Source organism: Pleurodeles waltl, chromosome 6 (genome assembly GCF_031143425.1).
Source record: "Pleurodeles waltl isolate 20211129_DDA chromosome 6, aPleWal1.hap1.20221129, whole genome shotgun sequence".
Lineage (NCBI taxonomy): Eukaryota > Metazoa > Chordata > Amphibia > Caudata > Salamandridae > Pleurodeles > Pleurodeles waltl.
The window spans coordinates 720633058-720658960 of NC_090445.1; the positions used below are offsets into that span (position 1 = coordinate 720633058).

Genomic DNA, 25903 nt, shown 5'->3' on the forward strand with positions numbered 1-25903 from the left:
GTTAGCTGAATCCTAAATTAAGACTTTTTTCCAAAAAATAATTCATATTAACCTGTAGAAGAGTTTGAAATTAAAAAGTAAACTATCTTCAGTAACAGGCATGGATGAGTGTGTCTCTTAGCTCCAGTAGGCTGGGAGCCTGGATCAAATTTTTTACCACAGTGTTGCAACACCTTTGTCTGAGGGACCTGGCTCAACAAACAACAATGCTTTGAATAAAAAGGATATAGCCTAAGGACCTTCAAGACCCTTCAACAACATTAAGAGAAGTTAGAAACCTAGGAGGAAACATAGGTTGGATTCAGACTTATCCTTGTTACTGCATGCTGACAACATCACAAAGAGTGGCTTCTACAGAATTAAAACACTACCTTGTTTCTTCCCATACCTCACACACCAAGATAAACTGCAAGTTATCCTCACACTTGTAAACTCCAAGCTTCACTATACCAACAGTCTATATCCCTTGGTTCATCTGAATTCATTATACACAAAATATAACTAATCCAAAATGCTGCTGCAGAACTTCCTCTCCACTTCACCTAAGAGAGCACATGACTCCACTCCTGCAAATGCTCCTCTGGCTACCTGAAGCTAAAACAGCAATGGTGAGGCCCTCTGTATTGTCCACAGAGCTTCACAAGGAAAATTACCAAGGTACCTAAAGCTAAATTCAAGTTTACAAACCAAAGTGAACTCCGCATTTAAAGCTTGCACCACTTACCATACGACCTTACCATAAGAAATCCATAGGAGGAACTGATTTATCAGTACAAGATGCCAAGTTCTAGAACTCACTACGAGCCAGCAATAGAAGAACCCAGAAGTAGATACCCTTCTGAAGACATCTGAAAGCATGGCTATTTCATAGATAACAGCACTACCTGCTTCTCGGCAACAGATTTCAGAAAACAGTTACACCCTCAAGCGCAATTCTCAGCTTCGAACCTACAAATTACAACCACCTAACTAGCAAACTGGTAAGCTAAGAAGGGATGACCCATGTTTCGCTGTGGCATTATATAGTTATGTACTTTCATATATAACAGTTGAGGCCCACAATAAAATTAAAACCATATTATGCAACAGTAGGCAACAAACTGTAACTTATACCTCTTAAATTCACATAAGACATATCTGCTATCAGGGTTGTCTGTCACCCTCACTGTACAGCCAAAATAACAGTTACCACCAAATGAATAGGCATGGAATAAAGTAACAGATCTGTCACACATTGCTGTAGAACTTGGATTATTTGAAAACAGTCCACCACTGCAGGAATCAAATACCAATACAATATGGCCACTTTGTTACATCTCACAAACACACTCACATGTAGAATGATAATAAAATGATAATACAAATGAGCATCTCCACTTCTCTCTGCCTCCAACCATGCCAGCTCAGGACCAAAACTATGCACAAAATCTCAGACTGGACAACCCAGTGCAATAACCAGCTAAACAGATTACATCAGATGAAATACCATAAAGGGACATGCAGAGCTGTTCAAAGCTACCAGCATACTAAAAATCATAAAACTCTGCATTTGCCTCTCACACTTTATCATCCAACACACTAAGTGCTGCATTGCATAACATGATAACCGATTCTCAGTGGTCATCATGCACACATGAAAACAATTCCTCCATAGGAGCAAAACAAAGACAACTTCCTTCCAACCACACACCCTACAAGGTCTAGTGTTTTACTCATGCAGGCAAGCACTTCAATGCCCCACATGGGGTAGTAAAGCGCTATACAAATGCTGCAACAGAATACAACTAAGTGACCTTACTGATTTCTCATACAGGTGTTTCCTCTTAAACACCAATGTCAATACCATGCCCTGGAGAAATGAGAAACATTAAACTCAAGGGGAGACTCTGTGGCTGCCCCAAACAATTATGTTATAGAAGTTACTATTATCAAGTAAAGGCACAGGTTGCAATGGTATTATAACTGGATTCATAAACTTCAAAATAATCACCCTTCCACCAAGTAGAACATCGTTATTTATCATATTCTTTTTTTAATCTAACCAAGATGTTTCTGCCTTTTTTTTCTACTAAATGATTCCTAAACACCCCATATACAGGGTTTGCTTTGAAAACTGCATCCTCACAAACTGCTCACCATCCAATGTGTTGACTGCAGTATACTTTAATATGGCAGAAGGAGTGGTCTTCTGCAAATGGAGCTGGACACGCTCTAAGTGCACTGCTGCTGAGCTCCACATACCAGCATCATAATCCTGCACCATCACCCCTTACCTTTATAGCTGATTCTCCAAGATTCTCCAGGATGATGGGGAGAGGATGGTTGGTGGCCTTCCGGGAACGGGAGGGCTCAGGGGACGGATCTGGTGAGCCGTCGAGCCAGGGAGAGGTGAACCGAAAGATGGTGATTAAGCCCTAGCAAGCCTGGATCAGCCCAGGGGTGCAGACTGCTTGGACTGAGGACCTAACGTTCTCCACATGCTTGGCTTGTGGGGCAGATGAAAAAAAATTGTGCTGGTGAGAGGCTAAAGTTGAGCTGTGACAGAGGCAGAGACTGGGGGTACGCAATACTGCATGTTGCTGGAGGCTTTGGAGGCCGCTAGGCAGATGGGGTCCTGGGATATAATAGGCACTAGCGCGACAACGGGGGTGCAGAGGATTAGTTGGAACCCCAGCGAGTAAAATCTGTCTACAACCCAAGTGGGTGTGAAACTAAGCAGTGAGTGAGCAGGCCTGCATTATGAGCATAGCGCGGCCTCCCAACCTGGATGCATGGGGCATACAGGTGATGGTCGTCAGAGTGGGGGCCTCCTCCTGCAAATCTACGTACTCTGGGAGTGAAAGAGGTTTCTGTATATTGGGAGCCTGACAGAGGGCGTCAATGGAGGCCCTGTAGCAAGTGGAGGAAGAATGGACTGCTTCCCCTAGCTTGGATTATGCTTTGATAGTACAAAGAGCGAAGTATTGAGCTGTGGGAAGCATGCTGCTGATAATCAAGGCACAGATAAGGTACTGAGTGAAGTATAGAGTCCTCCGGGTGATTCCGTATGAAATAAGGCCCTCAGGTGGAGAGCTGGTCTTTTGGATCTACATCTCAAGTGACCCCTTCTGGAAGAGATGCCCATGGGCAGGCACAAATCACCTTAAACTGGAGGACCTACCCCATGAGCTGATGCTCCATCACAAACAGAGAATGTGATGGGACAAGACAAACAGGACAATATGCTGGCAGCAAGCAAGGAATCCAGAGAGGTGCTGGAGAATAAAATAGACAGGTCCTACTTACCTTTCTAAGGGCAGAATGACAGAAAGAAAGGGTCTTAGCCATCAAGAGAATCCTGGACGTGTGGTAGCTCATTATGAAGGAAATCCGCCAGCAGATGCACAACATGCAAAAGAAACTGGAGTGCTGGAGGCCAGACTGGTGATGCAGAAGGGAGACTGTTCCACAATAACTTAACAGTTGGGTTTCACTGAGCGAATGGAAGGCTGTGATATGGTTGTCATCCTGGAGAGATGGCTACTAAGACAGCACTGGCAGCTTGTCACAGAAAGAGCTCACTGGGGGGCCAATGATGCTGGTGCTTCTCCACATCTGGTGCTAGCCTGGTGGGTCAATTACCGGGACAGAGATGCTATTCTGCAGTTTATCAATTAAATGGACACATTGACAGTTGATATTCAAGTGAGGAATCTTTACTTTCCGGTACTACACAGCTGTAGTTCAAGGTAAAAGGTGCTCCTTCAGCATGTAAAACATCAGCTCTGCCATCTGGATCTCAAATACATGCTGCTCTTTCCTGCAAACTTCAAAATTATAATTAACAATGAGACATGCTTTTTTTCCAAGTCCCACAACAAGATGGGGGGCTGGTCCACTAAGTGGCCGACTGATCATGGTGTGAAAATTTGATAGTAGCTTCCTTCCAGGCCACTCAGTCCAGGAAAAAGGGAAACTGACAGGTGACCAAGATCCTTCAGACTGGCGGCGCAACAGATAAGATCTCTATATCAAGATGCACAAATTGCTGTAAGTCAGAGTGACCGGATGCAATTGCTGACCAATGCCTCTGATTCACACTCGGACTCTTAACTGCAGAGAACAGTGGACAAGGAAAACGAGGCGAACCACCCTGTAATGCCGATAGTGACACCAATGACTGCAGACAAGATTTTATCTTCAGTATACTGATATTCCATACTCTGAATTACGTTGGCCTATATGTGCATAGACACTTTGAGGAGTATGGACAAATCTGAAAGGTGTAATGGTACAGCACCTACACGTGACATTAACTAGCTTCTGTAGTACAACAGAGAGGTACAAGTTATGAATGGTAAGCATAAAATAGTTATACTAAAAGAGTGAATGTCAGATAGGGTGAATGTGTGCACTTGCATTGCACAGTTGCTGTCAGGTGCTTGTGAAAAGAGCGATGCTTCTATTGAGTACAAGCTTTACCCCATACACTGTCCTGGTGTTCTCTGCAGAGGAGGTTTCCTACTACATTCTGGGCTGAGGTGGCCGGTAGGATGTTCAGGCTTGGCCCAGGGAAAGAAACAGCCGTGGATATTGTAGTTTGTTTAATGTTACTGAGTAGGCATGGGCAGATGAACACTAACAAAGGGGCATGTTTGAAAGTCATGTTGCAGCACCAGGACGAATTTGGGGTTGGGAGGAGGGGGGCAGGAGATAGAAGTTGGTTCTCATCCTGGTCACCATGGGGGAAAGGTCTACTCTTACTCTTGGGAAGCTCTGATAAACAGCAATGGCATGTGACCAAAGGTATAATCTCCTAACCTGGAATGTGTGTGGATTGGTTAGTCTGACATAAAGATTTAGAATATATGCCTGCATTAAGAGAAGATGTATCCTTATTGCATTCTATCAAGAAAAACACCTCACCAGGGATGAATTGGGGGAAACTTCATAGTAGATGAAGGGGACAACTATTTGGTACCAAGTACTCTTTCTATGTCATGGATCTGCAGGCCCTGTTCGAACTGGCTGAGCTCATAAATGACGCTGAAGGAATACATACTATGTTAACAGGGAACTTGGTTAGAGAGGGGAAGGGCACATAGGGTGGTAAGTATAAATGCACCAAATACTGTGCACCTCAATTTTCTTGACTCATTTATTAGGCTGATACTTAAGGATATGGATTGCATGGTGCTTCAGGGTGGTGACTTTAACCGTGCCCCCAAGCACAGACATGGACAGACGTCTGCCAGCATTCCCTGGCACTCTGCCCAGCTAGTGACTAAATTTGTCGGTTGGCTTAGCAACTGGGAACTGTCTGACATATGGCGCACAATGCCCCCTGAAGAACATTAATATTCATTTTAATTTCATGTGCATGCACCTCACAAAAGAACTGACCAGTTTTTGTGCACTCTGTGGTTTCAGTAGCAGATTCTTTACACTGAATACCTCAGTTAATACACTACCAGGCCGTGGTCCACTGACGTTCATCCTGAGATGGGAAAGCCCATCAGCAGAATCCCACTGTAGCAACTGCAGCTTTACCTTTTTTTTGCAGTTTTACATAGCGCAAACGCGACCAGAAGGTATTGGAGTGCTTTACATGAGCACCAGTTACGATACACAAGGACACATTAATTTTTGGTAGGCATGGGGAGATTAAGCTTTTTGCCCAGAATCGGAGGCTGTTGACCTCACGCCGAGACTCGATCCTGGTTCCCTAGCTCCAAGGTCGGCAGCTTTGGCAGTTACGCCACATCCTCTGGCCTTGATGCACCTTACTGAGAGACCCCCCGGACTGCAATCATACAGTTTTCTGAGGAGAATGCAGGTAAGTGTTGGGAATCCAAATATTGAAGGGAAGCATTCCAGCTTACAATTAGGAGCATCTGTAGGTGTATACTCTATGGAGTGTGAAAGGATCTCGAACAAAGCTTGGCTATTACTGACAGAAGAAATAATTTGCAGTTAACATAAACAAGAAAGGAACCCGAGGAATTCCTGGGCTGCCACTATACAATAGAGCGTAACTACCATTAATTGTATGAGGTGACAAATAAAGTAGCCAGCACTCAAACCGAGATAAACGAGACAGTATATGCCTATTAGTCTCCCTTTGAAAGGACTAGAGTGTATACAACAGGGGGCCAGCAAAAATGTGCCTAGAAGGCTCTACTGACTAGGCTAATGCCTGAGCAGACCCAGTTGTTAGAGATGCCAATAGCGGCAGAGGAGGTGAGGGCAGGAGTGAAGGGATTGGCTGCTGGAAAAAACTCAGGCAGCGACTGATTGCCCCGAGAGTTCTATGCTATTTACACTGATATACATGAACTTTTCAGGCATCTCACGATGTGGGCACTCTCCCCCTTACTATGTTTGAGACATTAATAATAATTGCGTTGTTGAAATCAGGCAAGTACCCTCTGGAGGTGGGATCGAACTGAATCTTGTCCAGAACTAATTTAGGCTTTAAGACCCATGCCAAGCTACTTACGAATAGGTTATCCCCATTACAACCTAAGCTCATTTACCCAGACCAGTCTTGCTTTATCACAAGCAAGAATACCTCACCAAACATTTGCAGACTCCATCATCTGGTCAATAACTCTCTTCTCGTGTCTAGGAAGTCCGCTGTAGCTGCAACAGTCATGTAAAAGGCCCCTGACGCTTACAAATGGGATTTAATGCAGGTTCTAAAGGAAGAAATGGTATTTGGAATAGGATTCAGCAGGTGGGTACACTTTAAACGAATTCAACAGCAATGGTATAAACAGGCAGGAATATTTTGGAGGCTTGGCAGGTTCAGCGGACCAAGCAGTAGGGGTATAGGAAGATCTACTTAGGGGAGTGACCCTAGCCACATGCACATCCTGTCATTACACACAGATGGCGTTTTGATATATTAAAGTAATTTGAGAGAGGACCTCTTGGAAAGGTTGGGGGCTCAATCCGATCTTCTTGCAGGTAAAAGTAAATCCTCTATATTTACCCTGAAGCCAATGCATATATCAACAAAGCATCTTGCCTCATTTTGCAGCTGCAGTGGAGCCCAACATCCCTTTGATATCTAGAAATCCAAGTGTTTTATGAGGCTGGGATACAATCAAGGGGAAGCTGAGGAAAATCTAGTGACAGCGAGGGAATTTGTGTGTATTTGTGCTAAACTGCTTCTACCTGCGATATGCAGCCAGATGTTTCCAATGTGATTGTTCTGCTCTGCTTATATATTTGATAAGGCTAATATGGCACTATTTTGAAAGACATCAATAGATTGTTGCTGGAATTGATATGGGCGTACGGAGCAGAAGAGTGATGTTGCGTAAACATTTTGAAACATGATAGGAGGCATACTTACATTAGGTGCATCCCTATAAAACCTAAGCTTTTTTTAGTCTTAGATGCAAAAATTGGACTGAAAATGTCCTATACTAGATTTTCTTGAGGACAGCCCTCACCTTCCAATATCTCTGTTGAAGATCGGACTCGTCTGGCAAACCTGAACAATACTGGAATATATCATAAAAGCCTCTTCAAGAGGTGTTTGACTTTAAGTCATTTTATTTTAAAATTCACCATTTGGCCCCAATACCTATGGGAAAGGTCAGTCTTAGTAGGCAATCCTTGATTTATCGTATTATTTTGGTGCTTATTCAGAACTGACTGTAAATCTTGTAATTCTGGCCAAATTATTATGCCCCCCAACATTTCCTTTAGGGGTTAACCATAGCAAACCCTCCTACAGAAAGTCGGGCTCACTTCACTAGTATAATTTAGGATATGATTTAAAGTGGGGGTTATAGTACTTTTTGGCCACTTCTTTGCATTTAATTCTTTTTTTGTTCTCACCTTTTCCATCTTCTTCAGGCTGTCGTGTCACTGCTCTCAGAGTATGGAAATATCCGCTGTTGCCCCTGTGTTTGTAATGAAGCCTCATACAAGAGAACTTTGGCTTTCCAAAGAATGTTGGCTCAGGACCTGACAACCAAATGAGAAGTACAAATTTAGGAATACAACTCAATGTATACACCATTTTGTCCACTACATTTTTCAAGTACTGCACACTAGGGGAATAATTTAAAATCAAAATGTACACAAATTCAGAGCAACAAAATATTCACTACTGAATTAGATCACAGTCTAGGCCCAGAAAGTTGATTCTAAATGTTACGAACTGAAGAGTAAAAACTCAGTATTTAGAGTCACTCAGTAAGAACCCACTATTGTTAGGCCAGAACAACAAGGGATGCCCATACCATGCATCCAAACCACTTTTCCCCTTCAAACGAGCAGACAAGACGAAGAATAAGGAACACAAAACTAGTGAGGTAGGACATAAAAAAATAAAGAAAGAAAATAATAAACGGGCAAAGGAAAGCTCTAAACATAGCATATTGTTCGCCATAAGTAGGAATAATCAAGTAAAAGCCTAACAAGAGAGTTTTTTTTAACCAGGCCTTTATGGCTAATTGGGGCACTTCACGCTTAGGCCCTCATAACTTTTTGTCCACATAAGCTACCCAGCCCAAATTTGCGTCTTTTCTTTCCAACATCCTAGGGATCCTAGAGCTATCTAGAGTTTGGGAGACCAAGAAATTAGCCAAAATACAGCCAAAATGTTGTTTTAAAAAAAAAAGAAAATGGGAAAAAAGGGCTGCAGAAGAAGGCTTGTGGTTTTTCCCCTGAAAATTGCATCAACAAAGGGTTGGCAGAGCTAAATTCACCACCTTCCCAGCTTTCAGGAACAGGCAGACTTGAACAAGAAAACCAAATTTTTCAACACAATGTTGCCATTTTACTGGGGAATACCCCAATCTTTACTGTTTGTTTGTGCTTTTATCCTCCTTCCACTTAGTGACAGAAATGGGTGTGAAACCAATGCTGGATCCCGGACATCTAAACATTTCTAAAAAGTAGACAAAATTCTGAATTCAGCAAGGGGTCATTTTTGTAGATCCTACAAGGTTTTCCTACAGAAAATAAAAGCTGAAATAAAAAAAATATTAAAATTGATCTGAAAAAGAGAGCCATTTTTCTCCACGTTTTATTCTGTAACTTTTTCCAGCGATGTCAGATTTTTTAAAGCAATATACCGTTACGTCTGAGGGACTCTTCTGGTTGCGGGGATATATAGGGCTTGTAGGTTCATCAGGTACCCAGAGCCAATAAAGGAGATGCACCTTGCAATGGGTTTTCATTGCATACCGGGTATGCAGCAATTCATTTGGAGAAATATAAAGAGTGAAAAATAGGTAGCAAAGAAACCTTTGTATTTCCAAAATGGGCACCAGATAAGGTGTTGCGAAGCAGTGGTTATTTGCACAAATCTGAATTCCGGAGTCCCTATACTAGCATGTGAATTAGAGGGCATTTCTCAAATAGATGTCTTTTTTTACACACTGTCTTACATTTAGAAGGAAAAAATGTAGAGAAATACCAGGGGCAATAACACTTGTTTTCTGCTATTCTGTCTTCCCTTAAGTCTCTCGATAAAAATGGTACCTCACTAGCGTGAGTAGGCCTAATGCCTGCGACAGGAAACGCAACATGAACACTTACATTTACATTGAAACCGGACTTGTTTTTATCCGAAAGTGCCTAGCTGTAGATTTTGGCCTCTAGCTCAGCCGGCACCTAAGGAAACCTACCAAACCTGTGCATTTTTTAAAACTAGACACCTTGGACAATCCAGGATGGGGTGACTTGTGGGTCTCTCACCAGGTTCTGTTCCCCAAAATCCTTTGCAAACCTCAAAATTTGGCAAACAAAACACTTTCCCCTCATATTTCGGTGATAGAAAGTTCAGGAATCTGAAAGGAGCCACAAATGTCCTTCCAACCGGCTTTCCCCCAAGTCTCCCAATAAAAATGGTACCTCACTTGTGTGGGTAGGCCTAGTGCCCACAACAGGAAATGCCCCAAAACGCAACATGGACACATCACTTTTTCCCGAAGAAAACAGATCTGTTTTTTGCAAAGTGCCTAGCTGTGGATTTTGGCCTCTAGCTCAGCCAGCACCTAGGGAAACCTAACAAACCTGTGCATTTTGAAAACTAGACACCTAGGGGAATCCAAGATGAGGTGACTTGTGGGGCTCTCACCGGGTTCTGTTACCCAGAATCCTTTGTAAACCTCAAAATGTGGCACAAAAAAAACCCAGACACTTTTTTCTTACATTTTGGTGACAGAAAGTTCTGGAATCCAAGATGAGCAACACATTTCCTTCCACCCAGTATTTCCCTAGGTCTCCTGATAAAAATGGTACCTCACTGGTGTGGGTAGGTCTAGTGCCCAGAACAGGAAATGCCCCAAAACACAACATGGACACATCGCATTCTCCCAAAGAAAACTGACCTGTTTTTTGCAAAGTGCCTAACTGTGGGTTTTGGCCTCTAGCTCAGCCAGCACCTAGGGAAACCTAACAAACCTGGGCATTTTTGTAAAACTAGACACCTAGAGGAACCCAGGATGGGGTAACCTGTGCTCTCATCAAGTTCTGTTACCCAAAATCCTCTGTAAACCTCAACATTTGGCAAAATAAACACTTTTTCCTCAAATTTCGGTGATAGAAAATTCTGGAATCTGAGAGGAGCCACAAATTTCCTTCCACCCAGCGTTCCCCTAAGTCTCCCGATAACAATGGCACCTCACTTATGTGGGTAGCCCTAGTGCCCGCAACAGGAAATGCCCCAAAACACAACTGGACACATCACATTTTCCCAAAGAAAACAGACCTGTTTTTTTGCCAAGTGCCTAGCTATGGATTTTGGCCTCTAGCTCAGCCGGCACCTAGGGAAACCTACCAAACCTGTGCATTTTTAAAAACTAGACACCTAGGTGAATCCAAGATGGGGGTGACTTGTAGGGCTCTCACCAGGTTCTGAAACCCAGAATCCTTTGCAGGCCTCAAAAGTTGGCAAACAAAACCCTTTTTCCTCACATTTCAGTGATAGAAAGTTCTGGAATCTGAGAGGAGGCACAAATTTCCTTCCACCCAGCATTCCCCCATGGTACCTCAGTTGTGTGGGTAGGCCTAGTGCCCGTGACAGGGAATGCCCCAAAACACAACATGGACACATCACATTTTCCCCAAAGAAAACAGACCTGTTTGTTCGCAATGTGCCTATCTGTGGATTTAGGCCTGTAGCTCAGCCGGGACCTAGAGAAACTTACAAAACCTGTGCATTTTTGAAAACTAGACACCCAGGTGAATCCAAGATGGGAGTGACTTGTGGGGCTCTCACCAGGTTTTGTTACCCAGAATCCTTTGCAGGCCTCAAAATATGGCAAACAAAACCCTGTTTCTGGAATCTGAGAGGAGGCACAAATTTCCTTCCACCCAGCATTACCCCATGTTCCACACTTGTGTGGGTAGGCCTAGTGCCCGCAACAGGGAATGCCCCAAAACACAACGTGGACACATCACATTATCCCAAAGAAAACTGACCTGTTTTTTGCGAAGTGCCTAACTGTGGAATTTGGCCTCTAACTCATCAGGCACCTAGGAAAACCTAGCAAACCTGGACATTTGTGAAAACTAGACACCTAGGGGAACTCAGGATGGGGTAACTTGTGGTGTTCTCACCAGGTTCTCCTACTCAGAATCCTTTGTAAACCTCAAAATGTGGCAAAAAAACACTTTTCCCTCACATTTCAGTGATAGAAAATTCTGGAATCTGAGAGGAGCCATAAATTTCCTTCCACCCAGAGTTACCCAAGGTCTCCCAATAAAAATGGTACCTCACTTGTGTGGGTAGACCTAGTGCCCGCGTCAGGAAATGCCCCAAAACACTATGTGGACACATCAAAATTATCAAATACAAAACTACCTGTTTTTGTTGGGGAAGGGGGGTGGGGCACCTGCGTTTTTGGTCCTAGGCTCAGCAGCCATCTAGGGAAACCTACCACAAACCCAGACATTTCTGAAAACTAGACGCCCAAGGGAGTCCAGGGAGGTGTGACTTGTGTGGATCCCCCAGTGTTTTCTTAACCAGAATCTTCAGCAAACCTCATTTACCTAAAAAAAAAAAAATAATAATAATTTTACCACATTTTTTGGTGGGATCACTGCACCGGGACACATTTCCTACCACCCAACGTTCCCCTCAGTCTGCCATTAAAAATTATACCTCACTTGTGTAGGTGGGCCAAGTACCTGTGACAGGGAAGAGCCAACAACATGTTGAAATTGAGGGGAAACCAAAACGGGTCCAAAAGGGCATTTTGAAAAAAAGAAAAGGTTGTAGGTTGACAAGTGAGACAGAATTTTTATCGGTATGGATGCAACAATGCTGGGTGGTAGGAATTTTGTGGATTCCTGCAGATTCCAGAAGCTTTCAGCACAAAAATGCAAGCAAAATGTGTGATTTCAAGCAAAGTTGGAGGTTTGCAGGGCATTGTGGGTAAAAAAATAGTGCAGGGTGAATGTGAAGCAAACCACCCTGGACTCACCCAGATGTTTACTTTTCAGATGTGTCTAGTTCTCGTAGATTTTTCTAGATGGCAGTGTCCCAAAGTCCAAAAAGTGCACCCCTCACCATTCCAAGGGGGACGATTTTGAGAGTTAGACAGGCTCTCATGGCCCAAATGTAAAACCAAAACCAAAAATATTCAAATGTCCTCTTGCTTGTCATGGGATAAGATGTTTTAGTGTGCGGGGGAAGAGCTGAAAGACTATTAGCCCCTTCAGTTGGGTTGGGGGCGTAACCATGCCCCTACTGGATGGTAACCACCAGCCCACTTTTTTTTTTTTAATTCCCTGGCATCTAGTAGGCTTTCTACCTCCCCCCCAGCGAGTGGAACAGGGGTAATTGCTCCATCTGCCCTTGGTGGGCAAAACAACTTTGTCCCCATTTATTTGGGGTGGGGAGTATGACCATATCCCTACCCTCTTTTTTTTAAATGTTCCCTGGTCTTTGGTAGGCTTTCTGCCCACCTTTGGGGGCAGATGGGCCTTACAAAAATAGGCTGATCTGCACCCAAGGGGGGCAGAATTGGCCAACAGTAATGTGCCCCCATGGGGGGTGGACCTTGCCCAAGGGGCTGCCCCCAAACAAAGCACACACACATACATACCAATCCCTAGTGCCTAAGTGGTTTCTGCCCCCTGGGACGGATCGGCCTAATAGAAACAGGCTGATCTGCCCCCAAGGGGGCAGAAATTGCCTACAATAAATCTGTCCCCCAGGGGAGCGACCCTTGCCTAAGGGGTTGCTCCCCATCTGTAAAAAAAGGCTAAAAAAATCCCTGGTGTCTGGTGGTTTCTGCCCCCCTTGGGGGCAGACTGCCCTAAGAAAAATAGGCCGATCTGCCCCCAAGGGGGGCAGAAGAAAAAGTTACTTACCTTCGGTAACGCCTTTTCTGGTGGATACACTAGCTACCTGTGGATTCCTCACCTAATGAATTCTCCCAATGCGCGAGCATTCAACGGAAATTTTCTTCCCAGCTCTGCACGTCGCCGAGGACGTCACTATTGCCCGACTTCCACAAGACTCCGTCTGACGTCATCGTGGCAATAAGAGGACCTCGCCGGCATGCTGACGTCAGTTCCCTTTTTTCCGTGCCTCGAAGCATAACAGTTTTTCTCCTGGCTCTTAGGAATTTACTGTTTCTCAAAGGTGTTACTTTGTTAAAATGTCTCCACCTCGTAACTCAGGGTTCAAGCCTTGTAGAGAGTGCGGGGGTTGTATGTCGGTGACGGACCCGCATAATGACTGCTTGTGGTGTTTGAGCTCCGAGCACGACGTGGAGGAGTGTGGTTCATGTAAAAAAAAATGAACCCAAAGGAGCTCAAGGAGCTCAAGAGGCCAAGCTGTTTTTGGCCAAGGCTAAAAAGAAAGAGAAGCATGGACATCGGAGGTCATCTTCAAGGAAGTCCTCGAGGTCGCATAAGAGTCGGTGTCGACATGATTCCCGGCGCCGTTTGGAGAGGGACCGATCCCGTTCGAGGTCACCATCTATTCGGCGTAGTCCGACGTGGGATGTCAGTCCGACGGTGACTCCTCAGCCTGAGAGCCCTCAGGTTTCTATAGCGCCGTCGGTGTTTGAGCCTCTCCAGAGTCCTGGGTCCTCGCCTGCAGGGCAGTCGGAGGTGCCTGATCCAGCGCCGACGCTGCAGGAATATCCAGCATTCCTGGCTCCAGGAGCGGATCCGGCGGCATTCTTGAATGCTATGCTTAGTATTTTTAACTCCATGGCCCCTGGCGGTGAACCGGCTGGTCCCTCAGGTCCCTTGGCTTTTGGATTGGCCGTTCCGGCTTCATACAAGTCGACACCATTCATGCCCTTCTGTCCAGCAGAGGGTGCTGGTCCGGCGCTGTTGCCATTGGCGTCGCTGAGGAAACCTTCGACGCTGGTGGCTTCTGTGGATCCGGTGGCGCCAATGACTTCGCCAGAATCCAGTCGAAACCGGGGAAGAGAGCCCGTTTATCCATGACGCCGATGGATCTGGCGTCGGACGAATTTGGAGACCAGGGTGTCAGCCGAGGTCGTCGGCCAATTCTATGTCGACGCCGAGGATAGAGGCCAGGCTGCGCTCAAGAAGAAGGGCTCTGAGGCTTTTGGAGGAGCAAGAGTATAGAAGGCAGCTCCTGGAGGAAGGAGAGATCGCTGAGCCCCTGGGAGACTTTCAGGGTTTGGACTCCGCGAGTGGTCTCGATACTTCCCCTGAGTGGGATTTAGCATCTCATGGGGAATTTACTGAGGAGGCTGCCTCGTTCCATACGGTGATAAGGAAGGTGGTGAACTTTCTGGACCTTCCGCTACCGGCAGCTGAGGTAAAGACGAACATTCTGACGGAAGTCTTGCATCCTGCTTCGGCTGCTGCGGAACCACTCCTTCCGTTCAATGAGGCTCTAACAGAACCAATCCTGGAAATATGGAGGAAGCCTGTATCTTCGACTGTTGTAAGCAGATCGGTGGCAAGAAGATATAGAGTGGCTTCTGGGGATCCAGGATTCCTCTCTCGGCATCTGACTCCAGAGAGTCTGATGGTTCAGGCCTCATGCTCCTCACCTTCGGCTCCTGGTTCCTTCCCTGGGGCTCCATCAGACAGGGAGTTGAAAAGGATGGATCAATCTGCCAAGAATATTTTTTCTTCATGCAGTATGGCCCTTAAGTCTGCAAATGCCACTTGTGTTTTGGCCAGGTATACTCATGCCCTGAAGGACGCGGCCAAGGCTGTGCTACCTGATTTGCCTCAGGATTTGCGGGTCTCCTGTCTAATGCGCAAGCGGCAGCGACTCAGGTTATCCAGTCGGTGCTGGATACGACGGACTTGGTTGCCAGGGCAATGGGCACATCTGTGGTCACCAGGAGACATGCATGGTTGAGGTCTTCTGGATTTTCAACTGATGTACAGACGACCCTGTTTTGTTTGGTTCCAAAGCTGACTCTGCGTTAGAGCGCTTTAAGGAGAGCAGGGCTACTGCCAAGTCCCTAGGCCTGCAGGCTTCTGCGACCAACCCGTTCAGGTCTTTTAGAAGATTCAGGGGGTTTGGAAGAGGAACTTCCTTTCGGGGGAGACCCCTACCAGCAGGCCAAGAACCGTCTAGCCTTCCCTATAGGTCCTATAGAGGGCGGGGTAGGGTTAGAAAGAGAGGAGCCACCCAGCAGCACCCTGCCTATTCCTCTTCCTCCGGGGGGTGCAACAGGAAAAGCAGCTTTAGTCCTCCATCCATTGCATCCCATGCTTTTCCTGTAGGGGGAAGGTTGTTTCATTTTCTCAACATGTGGGATTTGATCACATCGGACTCCTGGGTCCTCAATATTGTGGGGAAAGGTTATGCCCTTCCTTTTCGGGAGTTTCCCCCTACCATCCCTCCCCGTCCATCCTTTTGCACAGAAGACCATCTACTGTTGTTGCAGCAGGAAGTTCTAGTCCTTTTATCGAAAGGTGCAGTGGAGTTGGTTCCAGAGCAGGAAAGGGGTCAGGGTTGTTATTCAAGATATTTCCTGATCCCCAAGAAGGATGGTCCTTTGAGGCCGGTCCTGGACCTGAGGGTTTTGAATTGGTTCCTCAAACAGGAGAAATTCAAAATGCTGACTTTAGCGCAGGTGCTTCTGGCGTTGAACAAAGAAGATTGGATGGTGTCTGTTGACTTACAGGATGCTTACTTTCATATCCTAATTCTGAAGTCGCACAGGAAGTATCTCCGGTTTGTGGTAGGGTCGCAACACTACCAGCTTACGGTCCTTTCTTTTGGTCTTACTTCAGCTCCGCGAGTCTTCACAAAGGTTATATAGGTGGTTGCAGCAGATCTCTGGAGGAAGGGAATATCGGTATTCCCTTACCTGGACGATTGGTTGATCAAAACCAAGTCTCCGGAGCTTGTGCTGCATCACCTGCAAATGACAACCCAGTTGTTGTTCGATCTGGGGTTTTCAGTAAACGTGCCCAAATCTCACCTGGAGCCCTCTCAACGCCTCCTTCACATAGGGGCGGTACCGGACACAACATTGAATCGGGCCTATCTTCCGCCTCAGCGGATTCAGGACATTCAGGCATTGATTCCAATGTTTCAAAGTGGAGCGAATGTTCCAATCCTCAAGGTCCTTCGTCTGCTTGGTCTGTTCGCTTCTTGCATTATGTTAGTCACTCAGGCATGCTGACACATGAGGGCTCTTCAGTGGTGCCTCCGCAGGCAGTGGTTTCAGCACAGAGGGGATCTCGAAGAGTCGATAAAGATCTCCAGAGACACTGCAGCGGATCTACGATGGTGGGCTGTGGACGGCAACCTTTCCCAAGGAAGGCCGTTTTCGCTACCACCACCAGTGGCCACGGTTATAACGGATGCCTCCACTCTAGGGTGGGGAGCTCATTTGGGGGACTTGGTGGTCAAATGTCATTGGTCTCCAGTGGAACAGATGTTTCATTTCAATCTGTTAGAATTGCATGCGATACATTTGGCTCTCAAGGCCTTCCCCCCTTCCCTTGGCGGTCAGTCGGTTCAGGTCCTGACAGACAACACTACCGTGATGTGGTACATCAACAAGCAGGGAGGAGTAGGGTCGTACCTTCTTTGCAGAGAGGCTCTACGGCTCTGTTCCTGGGCTCAGGACCATCAGATTTGCGTAGTAGCAAACCATCTGGCCGGAGTTCAGGACGTACGTGCGGACAGTCTCAGTCGACACTTCTCGGTCGATCACAAATGGCGTCTCCATCCAGACCTGGTCCTTCACATCTTCCGGATGTGGGGATTCCCTCAGGTAGACCTCTCTGCCACTCGGGAGAATGTGCACTGCCAGTTGTTCTGCTGCCACCAGTATCCGGTGGAAGAGGCATTGGGGGACGCGTTTCAGATGTCCTGGTACGGCCAGTTGCTTTACTCGTTTGCCCCCACACCCTTGATTCCTCGGGTTCTGATGAAGATTCGCCAAGACCGGGCCCAAGTCATTTCAATAGCTCTGGATTGGCCAAGAAGGGTGTGGTACTCAGACCTTCTCCAACTCTCACTGTGCCCTCTGCTCCGTCTCCCTCACAGAGCAGATCTCCTCTCGCAGTTACAGGGGCAGGTTCTACACCCCCACCTCCAGAGCCTGCACCTTCATACCTGGAGATTGAACGGGGAAATCTGAGTTCCTTTTCTCACCTGCCAGAAGTGGTGGATGTTATTTTATCAGCCAGGCGGCACTCCACCAAATCTATCTATGCTGGCAGATGGGCAAAATTTGTTGCTTGGTGTGGAGAGAAGCAAATTGATCCTTTAAGGGCCCATTTGTCAGACATTTTATTACTTGTGTTGTCCTTGGCGCAGAAGGGTTGTGCAGTTGCGACGGTTAAGGGCTATCTGTCGGCTCTGTCGGCCTTTCTGTGCCTTCCCGATCAACCCTCTTTATTTAAGTCCCCTATAGTTATAAGGTTCTTAAAGGGTCTTATTAATATGTTTCCTCCCACTCCGTTTATTATGCCTCAGTGGGATTTGAATTTAGTTCTTACATTCCTGATGGATTCACCGTTTGAACCTTTACGTTCATGTCCATTAAGGTTGTTGGTGTTAAAGACTGTTTTTCTCATAGCTATCACGTCGGCCAGGCAAGTGAGTGAACTTCAAACACTTAGCGTTAAACCCCCTTTTACTTCGTTTCATGCGGACAAGGTGGTACTGAGGACCAGGGCAGCTTTCCTACCATTTGGGACAATCTATAACGCTCTCGTCTTTCTACCCTCCTCCCCATCCATCAAAAGAGGAGGAGAGACTGCATCGGCTTGACCCGAGGAGAGCTTTAAGTTTCTACATCGAGAGAACGAGAGAGTTCCGGGTGGACGATCAGCTCTTCATTGGCTACGTGGGGGAAGAGGAAAGGCAAGGCTGTCCACAATAGAACACTGTCCAGGTGGGTCATTCTTTGCATAAAAGTATGTTATTTCTTAGCAAAGAAGGTTCCTCCTGTTGGAATTAGAGCCCATTCCACCAGGGCTAAGTCGGACTCTTCGGCCTTCCCGGGGGGAGCTCACCTTCTCTCTTTTCTCAGTGTTCTTCATTTTTACAGCACTTATGCTCGGAAAATCTGAGGGAAGGCAGCCCCTCATAGGAGGTTCTAGGGGTGAGGAAATCTGATTGGTTCAAATTTGAGTTTGGGTCTATTTTACAAAATGACTGTAATACGTTATTCTATTGAGGCCTATGCCATGTATTATATATGTACATTTTCAGGCCTAAGTTGTATATTCCACCGGGGACTCCCATCTCGACGACGGGGAAGTATTCAAGCATGTGAATCTATGAAAGTTCCAATACTGGAGTTAGATGTTTTAGTGTGCGGGGAGAGGGAGGAAGAGCTGAAAGAATGTTACCCTCTTCCGTTGGGTGGGGGCAATAACCAGGCCCATACTGGTTGGTAGCCAACACCCCACTATTTTTTTTTATTTTTTATTCACTGGCATGTAGTAGACTTTCTGCCCCCCTGGGGTGTGGATCGGGGGTAAATGACCCATCTGCCCACTGGTGGAGGAACAACTTTGGCCCCATTTATTTGGGGTGGGGGTATGGCCATACCCCCACCCTCTTATTTAAAAAAAAAAAAAATCTTCCCAGGTCTCTGGTGGGCTTTCTGCCCCAATGGGCCTTCCAAAAATAGGCCGATCTGCCCCCAAGGGGGGCCGATATGGCCAACAATAATGTGCCCTCATGGAGAGTGACCCTTGCCCAAGGGGCTGCCCCCCAAACCAAACACAAACACCAATCCCTGGTGCCTAAGTGGTTTCTGCCTCCCTGGGGTTAGATTGGCCTAATAGAAATAGGCCAAATGGCCTAAAATAAATTTGCCCCCTCAGGGGAACGACCCTTGCCTAAGGGGGTCGCTCCCCTTGTGTGAAATTGGTGCAAAAAAAAAAAAAATCCCTGGGCCTAGTGGTTTCTGACCCCCTTGGGAGCAGATCGGCCTAATAAAAATATGCCCCCCCCCCAGGGGGAACGACCCTTGCCTAAGGGGTCTCTCTCCATATATAAAAAAATAAAGTAAACAAAAAATATGTATGTCCCTGGTGTCTAGGGGTTTCTGCCCCCCTTGAGGGCAGAGTAGCTTAATTATAATAGGCCAATCTGCCCCCGGGGGGGCAGAAAAGGCCTACAAATATTTTGTCCCCCTGGGAAGCAGCCCTTGCTCAAGGGGCTGCTCCCAACCTTAAATAATATTTTTAAATTTTTTAAAATTCCCTGGTGTCCAGTGGTTTCTGCCCCACCTAGGGGCAGATCGGCCTAATTATAATAGGCCGATCTGCCAACAGGGGGGTAGAAATGGCCTAAAAATAATTTTACCCCCTGGGGAGTGGCCCTTGCCCAAGGGGTCGCTCCCCATATGCATAAACATTTTTACAAAAAACTCCCCGGTGTCTAGTGAGCATTTCTGCTGCCCGATCGCATCGCGATCGGGCAGCAGAAACGCTGAGAAAGACATCAAAAGGAACGGCCTTTCCTTTCCTTTGATGCCTTCACATGATTGGAGGAGAAATCGGAAAAGCATTTCTCCTCCGATCTGCGCTGGAAGCTGAGCTTTCAACTGCGGAGGGGCAGGCCTCTGATGAGGCCAACGCGCGATTGCGCGCTGACGTAATCAGACGCCACAGGGGGAGGGGGGCAGGAGTGGAAGGGGAAGCGATTCCCCTTTCATCCCTGTAGTGGGGGCGCCTCAGTGCCGCGGCCAAGGACGTAACCGTTATGTCCTTGGCTGCAAAGAGTTTAAGATTATCATTGAATAGGAACTGACCAGATGAAAGAGAACTATTTACAACAGATTAGAACAAAATGTATAACTCTATGATCTTGCTAGTCGCCCACAAGAGCAATCACAGACCTTAAATATAGATGTACATAGTCAAAACACATAGTTTACAAAATAAGAAAAGCTGATCAGTGTCTATTTGAAATATAAATATGATGTTTATGTACTGATGAATACACAGCCTATGACAACAATGCTGCGATATTTCTGAATATGTTCGTTACAAAAGCTAAGAAGTTGAACATTTGCAGCGCAAACATTGCTGGAGTAGTTAGTTTCTCTGTATTTATAAATATATAATTTTATTTTTTTTAAAACCTTGAGATTCACTGGGAAAAACAATGATTAAAATAACATTATAGTTAGGAGAATTTCTCAGTGCCAACGTTAATGTCTTGAAACCACAAGAACATCACCAGTTATACTTAGCACCGCTAACTATAACTTGCGCCCCACCATGCACTGCTTATGACCTCACATATGACATCACTCAAGACATATTCTATGACATAATTTATAGCATCACTGATGGCATGAGATTTCTTTTTCCAATAACGCGGACATCGCTCCCGTCCCCTGGTGGGAGTTATGGCTCCAGTCCATGTTGGGCTCAATATCAGCTTAAGGTCCCCCCGCTATATTATCACCGTACGGCTTGCCCAGCTGTTCTCAGCAATTGTCTGAGGAAGGTGTCCTGCACCATGGTAGGGGCGTAGATGTTCGAAAGTGTGAGTGTAGAAGGACCATTTTGGAGAGTGAGTGTCATATGTCTGCTCGGGAGGTCTCTTGTAATTGACAGGAGTCGGGCAGCAAGATGGGCTTTGCAAAATATAGCAACACCAGCAGTTTTAGTGGGGGCTGAGGCCCAGACCTGGAAGGGGTACTTAATATGCCTCATGCAGTTTTGATATTATTTCAAGATGTTGGTTTCTAGGAGGACAAGAGCGTCCAGGTCGTGTTGGAATATACATTTCCAGGTCTGCCAGCGTTTATTTGGAGATTTCAGCCCTTGCACATTGAGGGATAGCAAGGTGCAGGTGTTAATGTCTCCCATGGAAATGCGGGGCCAATCTCTCTTTTAAACCCTTTGCTGTATGTTTCTAAAGAGATGATAATCAGGGCTAGACCCACCATGCATGTAAAGTGTCCCCCCATCAGGCCCCCTCCAAATGTCCTGACTGGAGGTGTGGTACCTATGGTGAAGCTGAACTCACAAACAAGTTACTTACCTTCGGTAACGCATTATCTGGTAGGGACATATTCTAGTTAAAGATTCCTTACCTTAGAATTTCCCCTAGGCATCAGTCTGGATCCGTAGATTTTTCTTGAGCAGTACCCCTGCGTGCCGTCAGGTGGCATCAGGCAGCTCCGGGTCTATTCTCATGCTCACTGGATATAATGTTGCGGGAACTATACTGGCGCCACCCTGGTGCGCTGACGTCAGTTTCTTTTCACGACTTTCCAACCTAGAAGCACGGAGCCATGAAGAACACTGACCACTGGCATCAGAACTAGGGCCCTGAAAGGGAAGTCCCTGTCCCTAGAAATCAGTTCCAAGAGGGAGGAGGATGGGTGGGTCGGTAAGTAGTCTGCAACTAGAATATGTCTCTACCAGATAATGAGTCACCAAAGGTAAGTAACTTGTTAATCTGCTAGAGAAGTCTAGTTGCAGATTCCTTACCTTCGAAAAGATAACTAAGCAATACCATCTCCGGAGGTAGGTCTGCGAACCAAGATCATACTAGGAAGTCCTGCAGGACTGAACGGGCAAAATACCCGTCCCTTCGGACCTGACTGTCCAGTTAGCAGTGTTTGGTGAGCATGTGCAATGACACCCACGTTGCTGCCTGGCAGATGTCCAGGACTGGAGCTCAGCGTGCTAACACAGTGGTTGCAGCTGTTGCTCTAGTGGAGTGAATCCGCAAACCCTCTGGGGGTTGCTTCTTAGCTAATGGTTAGCACATTTTAATGCAGAGAATGGCCCATCTGGAGATGGTTTTCATCTGCACTGCCTGACCTTTCTTCACACCCACATAGAGTTGATTGTCCACCCGGAACTCTTTGGTACGACCATGGAAGAATGCCAATGCGCTTTTTGGGTCCATGCAGTGAAGTCTCTCCTCTTCCTTAGAATGATGTGGAGGCGCGTAAAAAGTAGGCAAAATGATGGATTGGCCTACATAAAAGGGAATGACCACTTTCAGTAAAAAGGAAGCCCTGGTACAAAGTACCACCTTGTCAGGATAGATGGAAAAGAAAGGTGGCTTCAAAGAAAGGGCCTAGAGCTCACTCACCATGCGGGCAGAAGTGATGGCCACAAAGAAGGCTATTTTTAGAGTGAGAAGCCTGACTCGACGATTATGAAGGTGCTCGAAAGTAGCACACAACAGAAAAGTAAGAACAAGGTTCAAATACCATTGGGGCATGATGAATAGGAAAGGAGGAAACATATGGGTAAGATCCTTGAGAAATCTATCAACAATAGGAGAGTTTTTTTAAATTTTTTATTGTTTTTTAAAAACTTTTATTTATGCTTTTTAATACGTTCACATACAAATATGCAATTGCAGCCATGTACAGTATATATTGACAGATGTTACAAAAACATGGGATTCTGACATTGGTCCCAATAATCCGGTCAGAAGGCCTCCACATTGCTGTGATGTTAGAGAACGAGGCCCACGCTCGCACAAATCCAAGCTCTCCCGCCCACTGTCACACAGGCTCATTTGCTTCTGGCTCACCCGTTTCTTTACCAATCAGGTACTGCTTATACATATCCAGTTGCTTCGCAGGCCTATTTGTTGAGGGAAGCAATTCACTATAGATGTCTGTTTGTGTGTTACAGTACATCATGTCTCTATTCCAGGCTTCCACTGTCGAGACCGGACCACGATCCCACTGCACAGCAATGCGTCGCTTAGCCTGTAGCAGCCCAACTGCCAACAACTTTGTGAATGATTTTGGTAAGTCTCTATCCCAGCCTAGGAGTGCCAATATCGGTTCACGATTTAGCTGCTGTCCGACTATTGCCTCCAGTTCTTTGAACACTGATCTCCAGAAGCGTTGTACCCCATCACAGGCCCAGGACATGTGTAAGAAGCCCGCCTGTTCCTCACCGCACTTAGGACAGCTTGCGTTAGCTCGTAGCCAATATGAAAGAAAATTACTTACCTGTAACTGTAGTTCTCCAGTATTGGAATCTTTCATAGATTCACATGCTTGAATCATTCCCCATCGTCGAGATGGGAGTCCCGGTACAATTTTCACAAGTAATGTTAAAACATATTGAAGAGAAAAAGGCCCTAGGCCTCTTCAATTTCATAGTCTATCAGAGTCATTTTGTGAAAAGGACCAAACCTGATCCTCCACCAATCAGGCGACAGCACCCTTCAGAACCTCCTGAGAGAAGCTCTAGCACCTCAGATTTTCCAAGCACAAGTGCGTATATTATGTTGAATATATAAAGAAAGAAAGAGGTGAAGTGAGCTTCTCCGGGGAGGCGGGTGGGTCGCATGTGAATCTATGAAAGATTCCAATACTGGAGAACTACAGTTACAGGTAAGTAACTTATTTTCTTACTCCAGTATTGGAACTTTCATAGATTCACATGCTTGAATCAGAGTAGAGAGCAATAACTATGCACATTGTAATATGACAACACCTCTAATAAACAAAATATCTTGAACCACAAAACCTTATTATCATCATGCATAAAATGATGAACTATATAAGTATACGCCCATATGTCTATATATATATATATATACACATATATATATATATGTATATATATATATATATATGTATGGAAAATGTCACTTACCCAGTGTACATCTGTTCGTGGCATTAGTCGCTGCAGATTCACATGCTGTGCACATCCCGCCATCTGGTGTTGGGCTCGGAGTGTTACAAGTTGTTTTTCTTCGAAGACGTCTTTTTTCGAGTCATGAGACTGAGGGACTCCTCCCATTTCGACTCCATTGCGCATGGGCGTCGACTCCATCTTAGATTGTTTTCCCCGCAGAGGGTGAGGTAGGAGTTGTGTATGCTAGTAATAGTGCCCATGCAATGGAGTGAATACGTATGTACATAATGAAGTTTAAAGTAATGTATTTACAAATTTACAAATGTTCAAGATCAACTTCTAAACGGCTACAGGCTCCCGGGGAGGCGGGTGGGCGCATGTGAATCTGCAGCGACTAATGCCACGAACAGATGTACACTGGGTAAGTGACATTTTCCGTTCAATGGCATGTGTAGCTGCAGATACACATGCTGTGCATAGACTAGTAAGCAGTTATCTCCCCAAAAGCGGTGGTTCAGCATGTAGGAGTTGAAGTTGTTTGAAATAATGTTCGTAGTACAGCTTGACCTACTGTGGCTTGTTGTGCCGTTAACACATCTACACAGTAGTGTTTGGTAAATGTATGAGGCGTAGACCATGTTGCTGCCTTACATAATTCGTTCATTGGAATATTTCCTAGAAAGGCCATGGTAGCACCTTTTTTTCTGGTTGAGTGTGCCTTTGGTGTAATAGGCAGCTCTCTCTTTGCTTTAAGATAGCAGGTTTGAATACACTTAACTATCCATCTAGCAATGCCTTGTTTAGAAATTGGATTCCCTGTATGAGGTTTTTGGAAAGCAATAAATAGTTGTTTTGTTTTTCGAATTAGTTTTGTTCTGTCAATGTAGTACATTAGTGCTCTTTTGATGTCTAATGTATGCAGTGCTCTTTCAGCTACAGAATCTGGCTGAGGGAAGAACACTGGTAATTCTACCGTTTGATTCAAGTGGAACGGTGAGATCACTTTTGGTAAACATTTTGGATTTGTCCGTAGAACTACTTTATGCTTGTGTATTTGAATAAATGGTTCTTGTATGGTAAATGCTTGAATTTCACTCACTCTTCTTAGAGATGTGATGGCAATCAAAAATGCAACTTTCCATGTTAAATATTGCATTTCACAAGAGTGCATGGGCTCAAAAGGTGGACCCATGAGTCGTGTTAAGACAATGTTGAGGTTCCATGAAGGAACTGGTGGTGTTCGTGGTGGTATAATTCTCTTTAGGCCTTCTATAAATGCTTTTATGACTGGTATCCTAAATAATGAAGTTGAGTGCGTAATTTGCAGGTAGGCTGAAATTGCGGTCAGATGTATCTTTATTGAAGAGAAAGCTAGCTTTGACTTTTGCAATTGTAGTAAGTATCCTACTATATCTTTGGCAGATGCGTGTAAGGGTTGAATTTGATTATTATGGCAGTAATAAACAAATCTTTTCCACTTATTTGCATAGCAGTGTCTAGTGGTAGGTTTCCTAGCTTGTCTTATGACCTCCATACATTCTTGTGTGAGGTCTAAGTGTCCGAATTCTAGGATTTCAGGAGCCAAATTGCTAGATTCAGCAATGCTGGATTTGGATGTCTGATCTGTTGTTTGTGTTGTGTTAACAGATCTGGTCTGTTTGGTGGTTTGACATGAGGTACTACTGAGAGGTCTAGTAGTGTTGTGTACCAAGGTTGTCTTGCCCATGTCGGTGCTATTAGTATGAGTTTGAGTTTGTTTTGACTCAATTTGTTTACTAGATATGGAAGGAGTGAGAGAGGGGGAAAAGCGTAAGCAAATATCCCTGACCAGCTCATCCATAACGCATTGCCCTGAGACTGATCTTGTGGGTACCTGGATGCGAAGTTTTGGCAT

At 45.5% G+C, this 25903-nt stretch overlaps 1 protein-coding gene across 3 annotated transcripts in view; it reads right to left on the reverse strand.

The window, feature by feature from the left end:
• Window positions 1-25903, reverse strand: part of INPP5F (inositol polyphosphate-5-phosphatase F) — an 855919-nt gene that overhangs the window by 16655 nt on the left and 813361 nt on the right. For all 3 annotated transcript variants that reach the window (XM_069239234.1, XM_069239233.1, XM_069239235.1), the window contains one exon: window positions 7831-7959. In XM_069239234.1, coding sequence (XP_069095335.1) covers window positions 7831-7959 — 129 coding nt within the window. The remainder of the gene's footprint in view (window positions 1-7830; window positions 7960-25903) is intronic.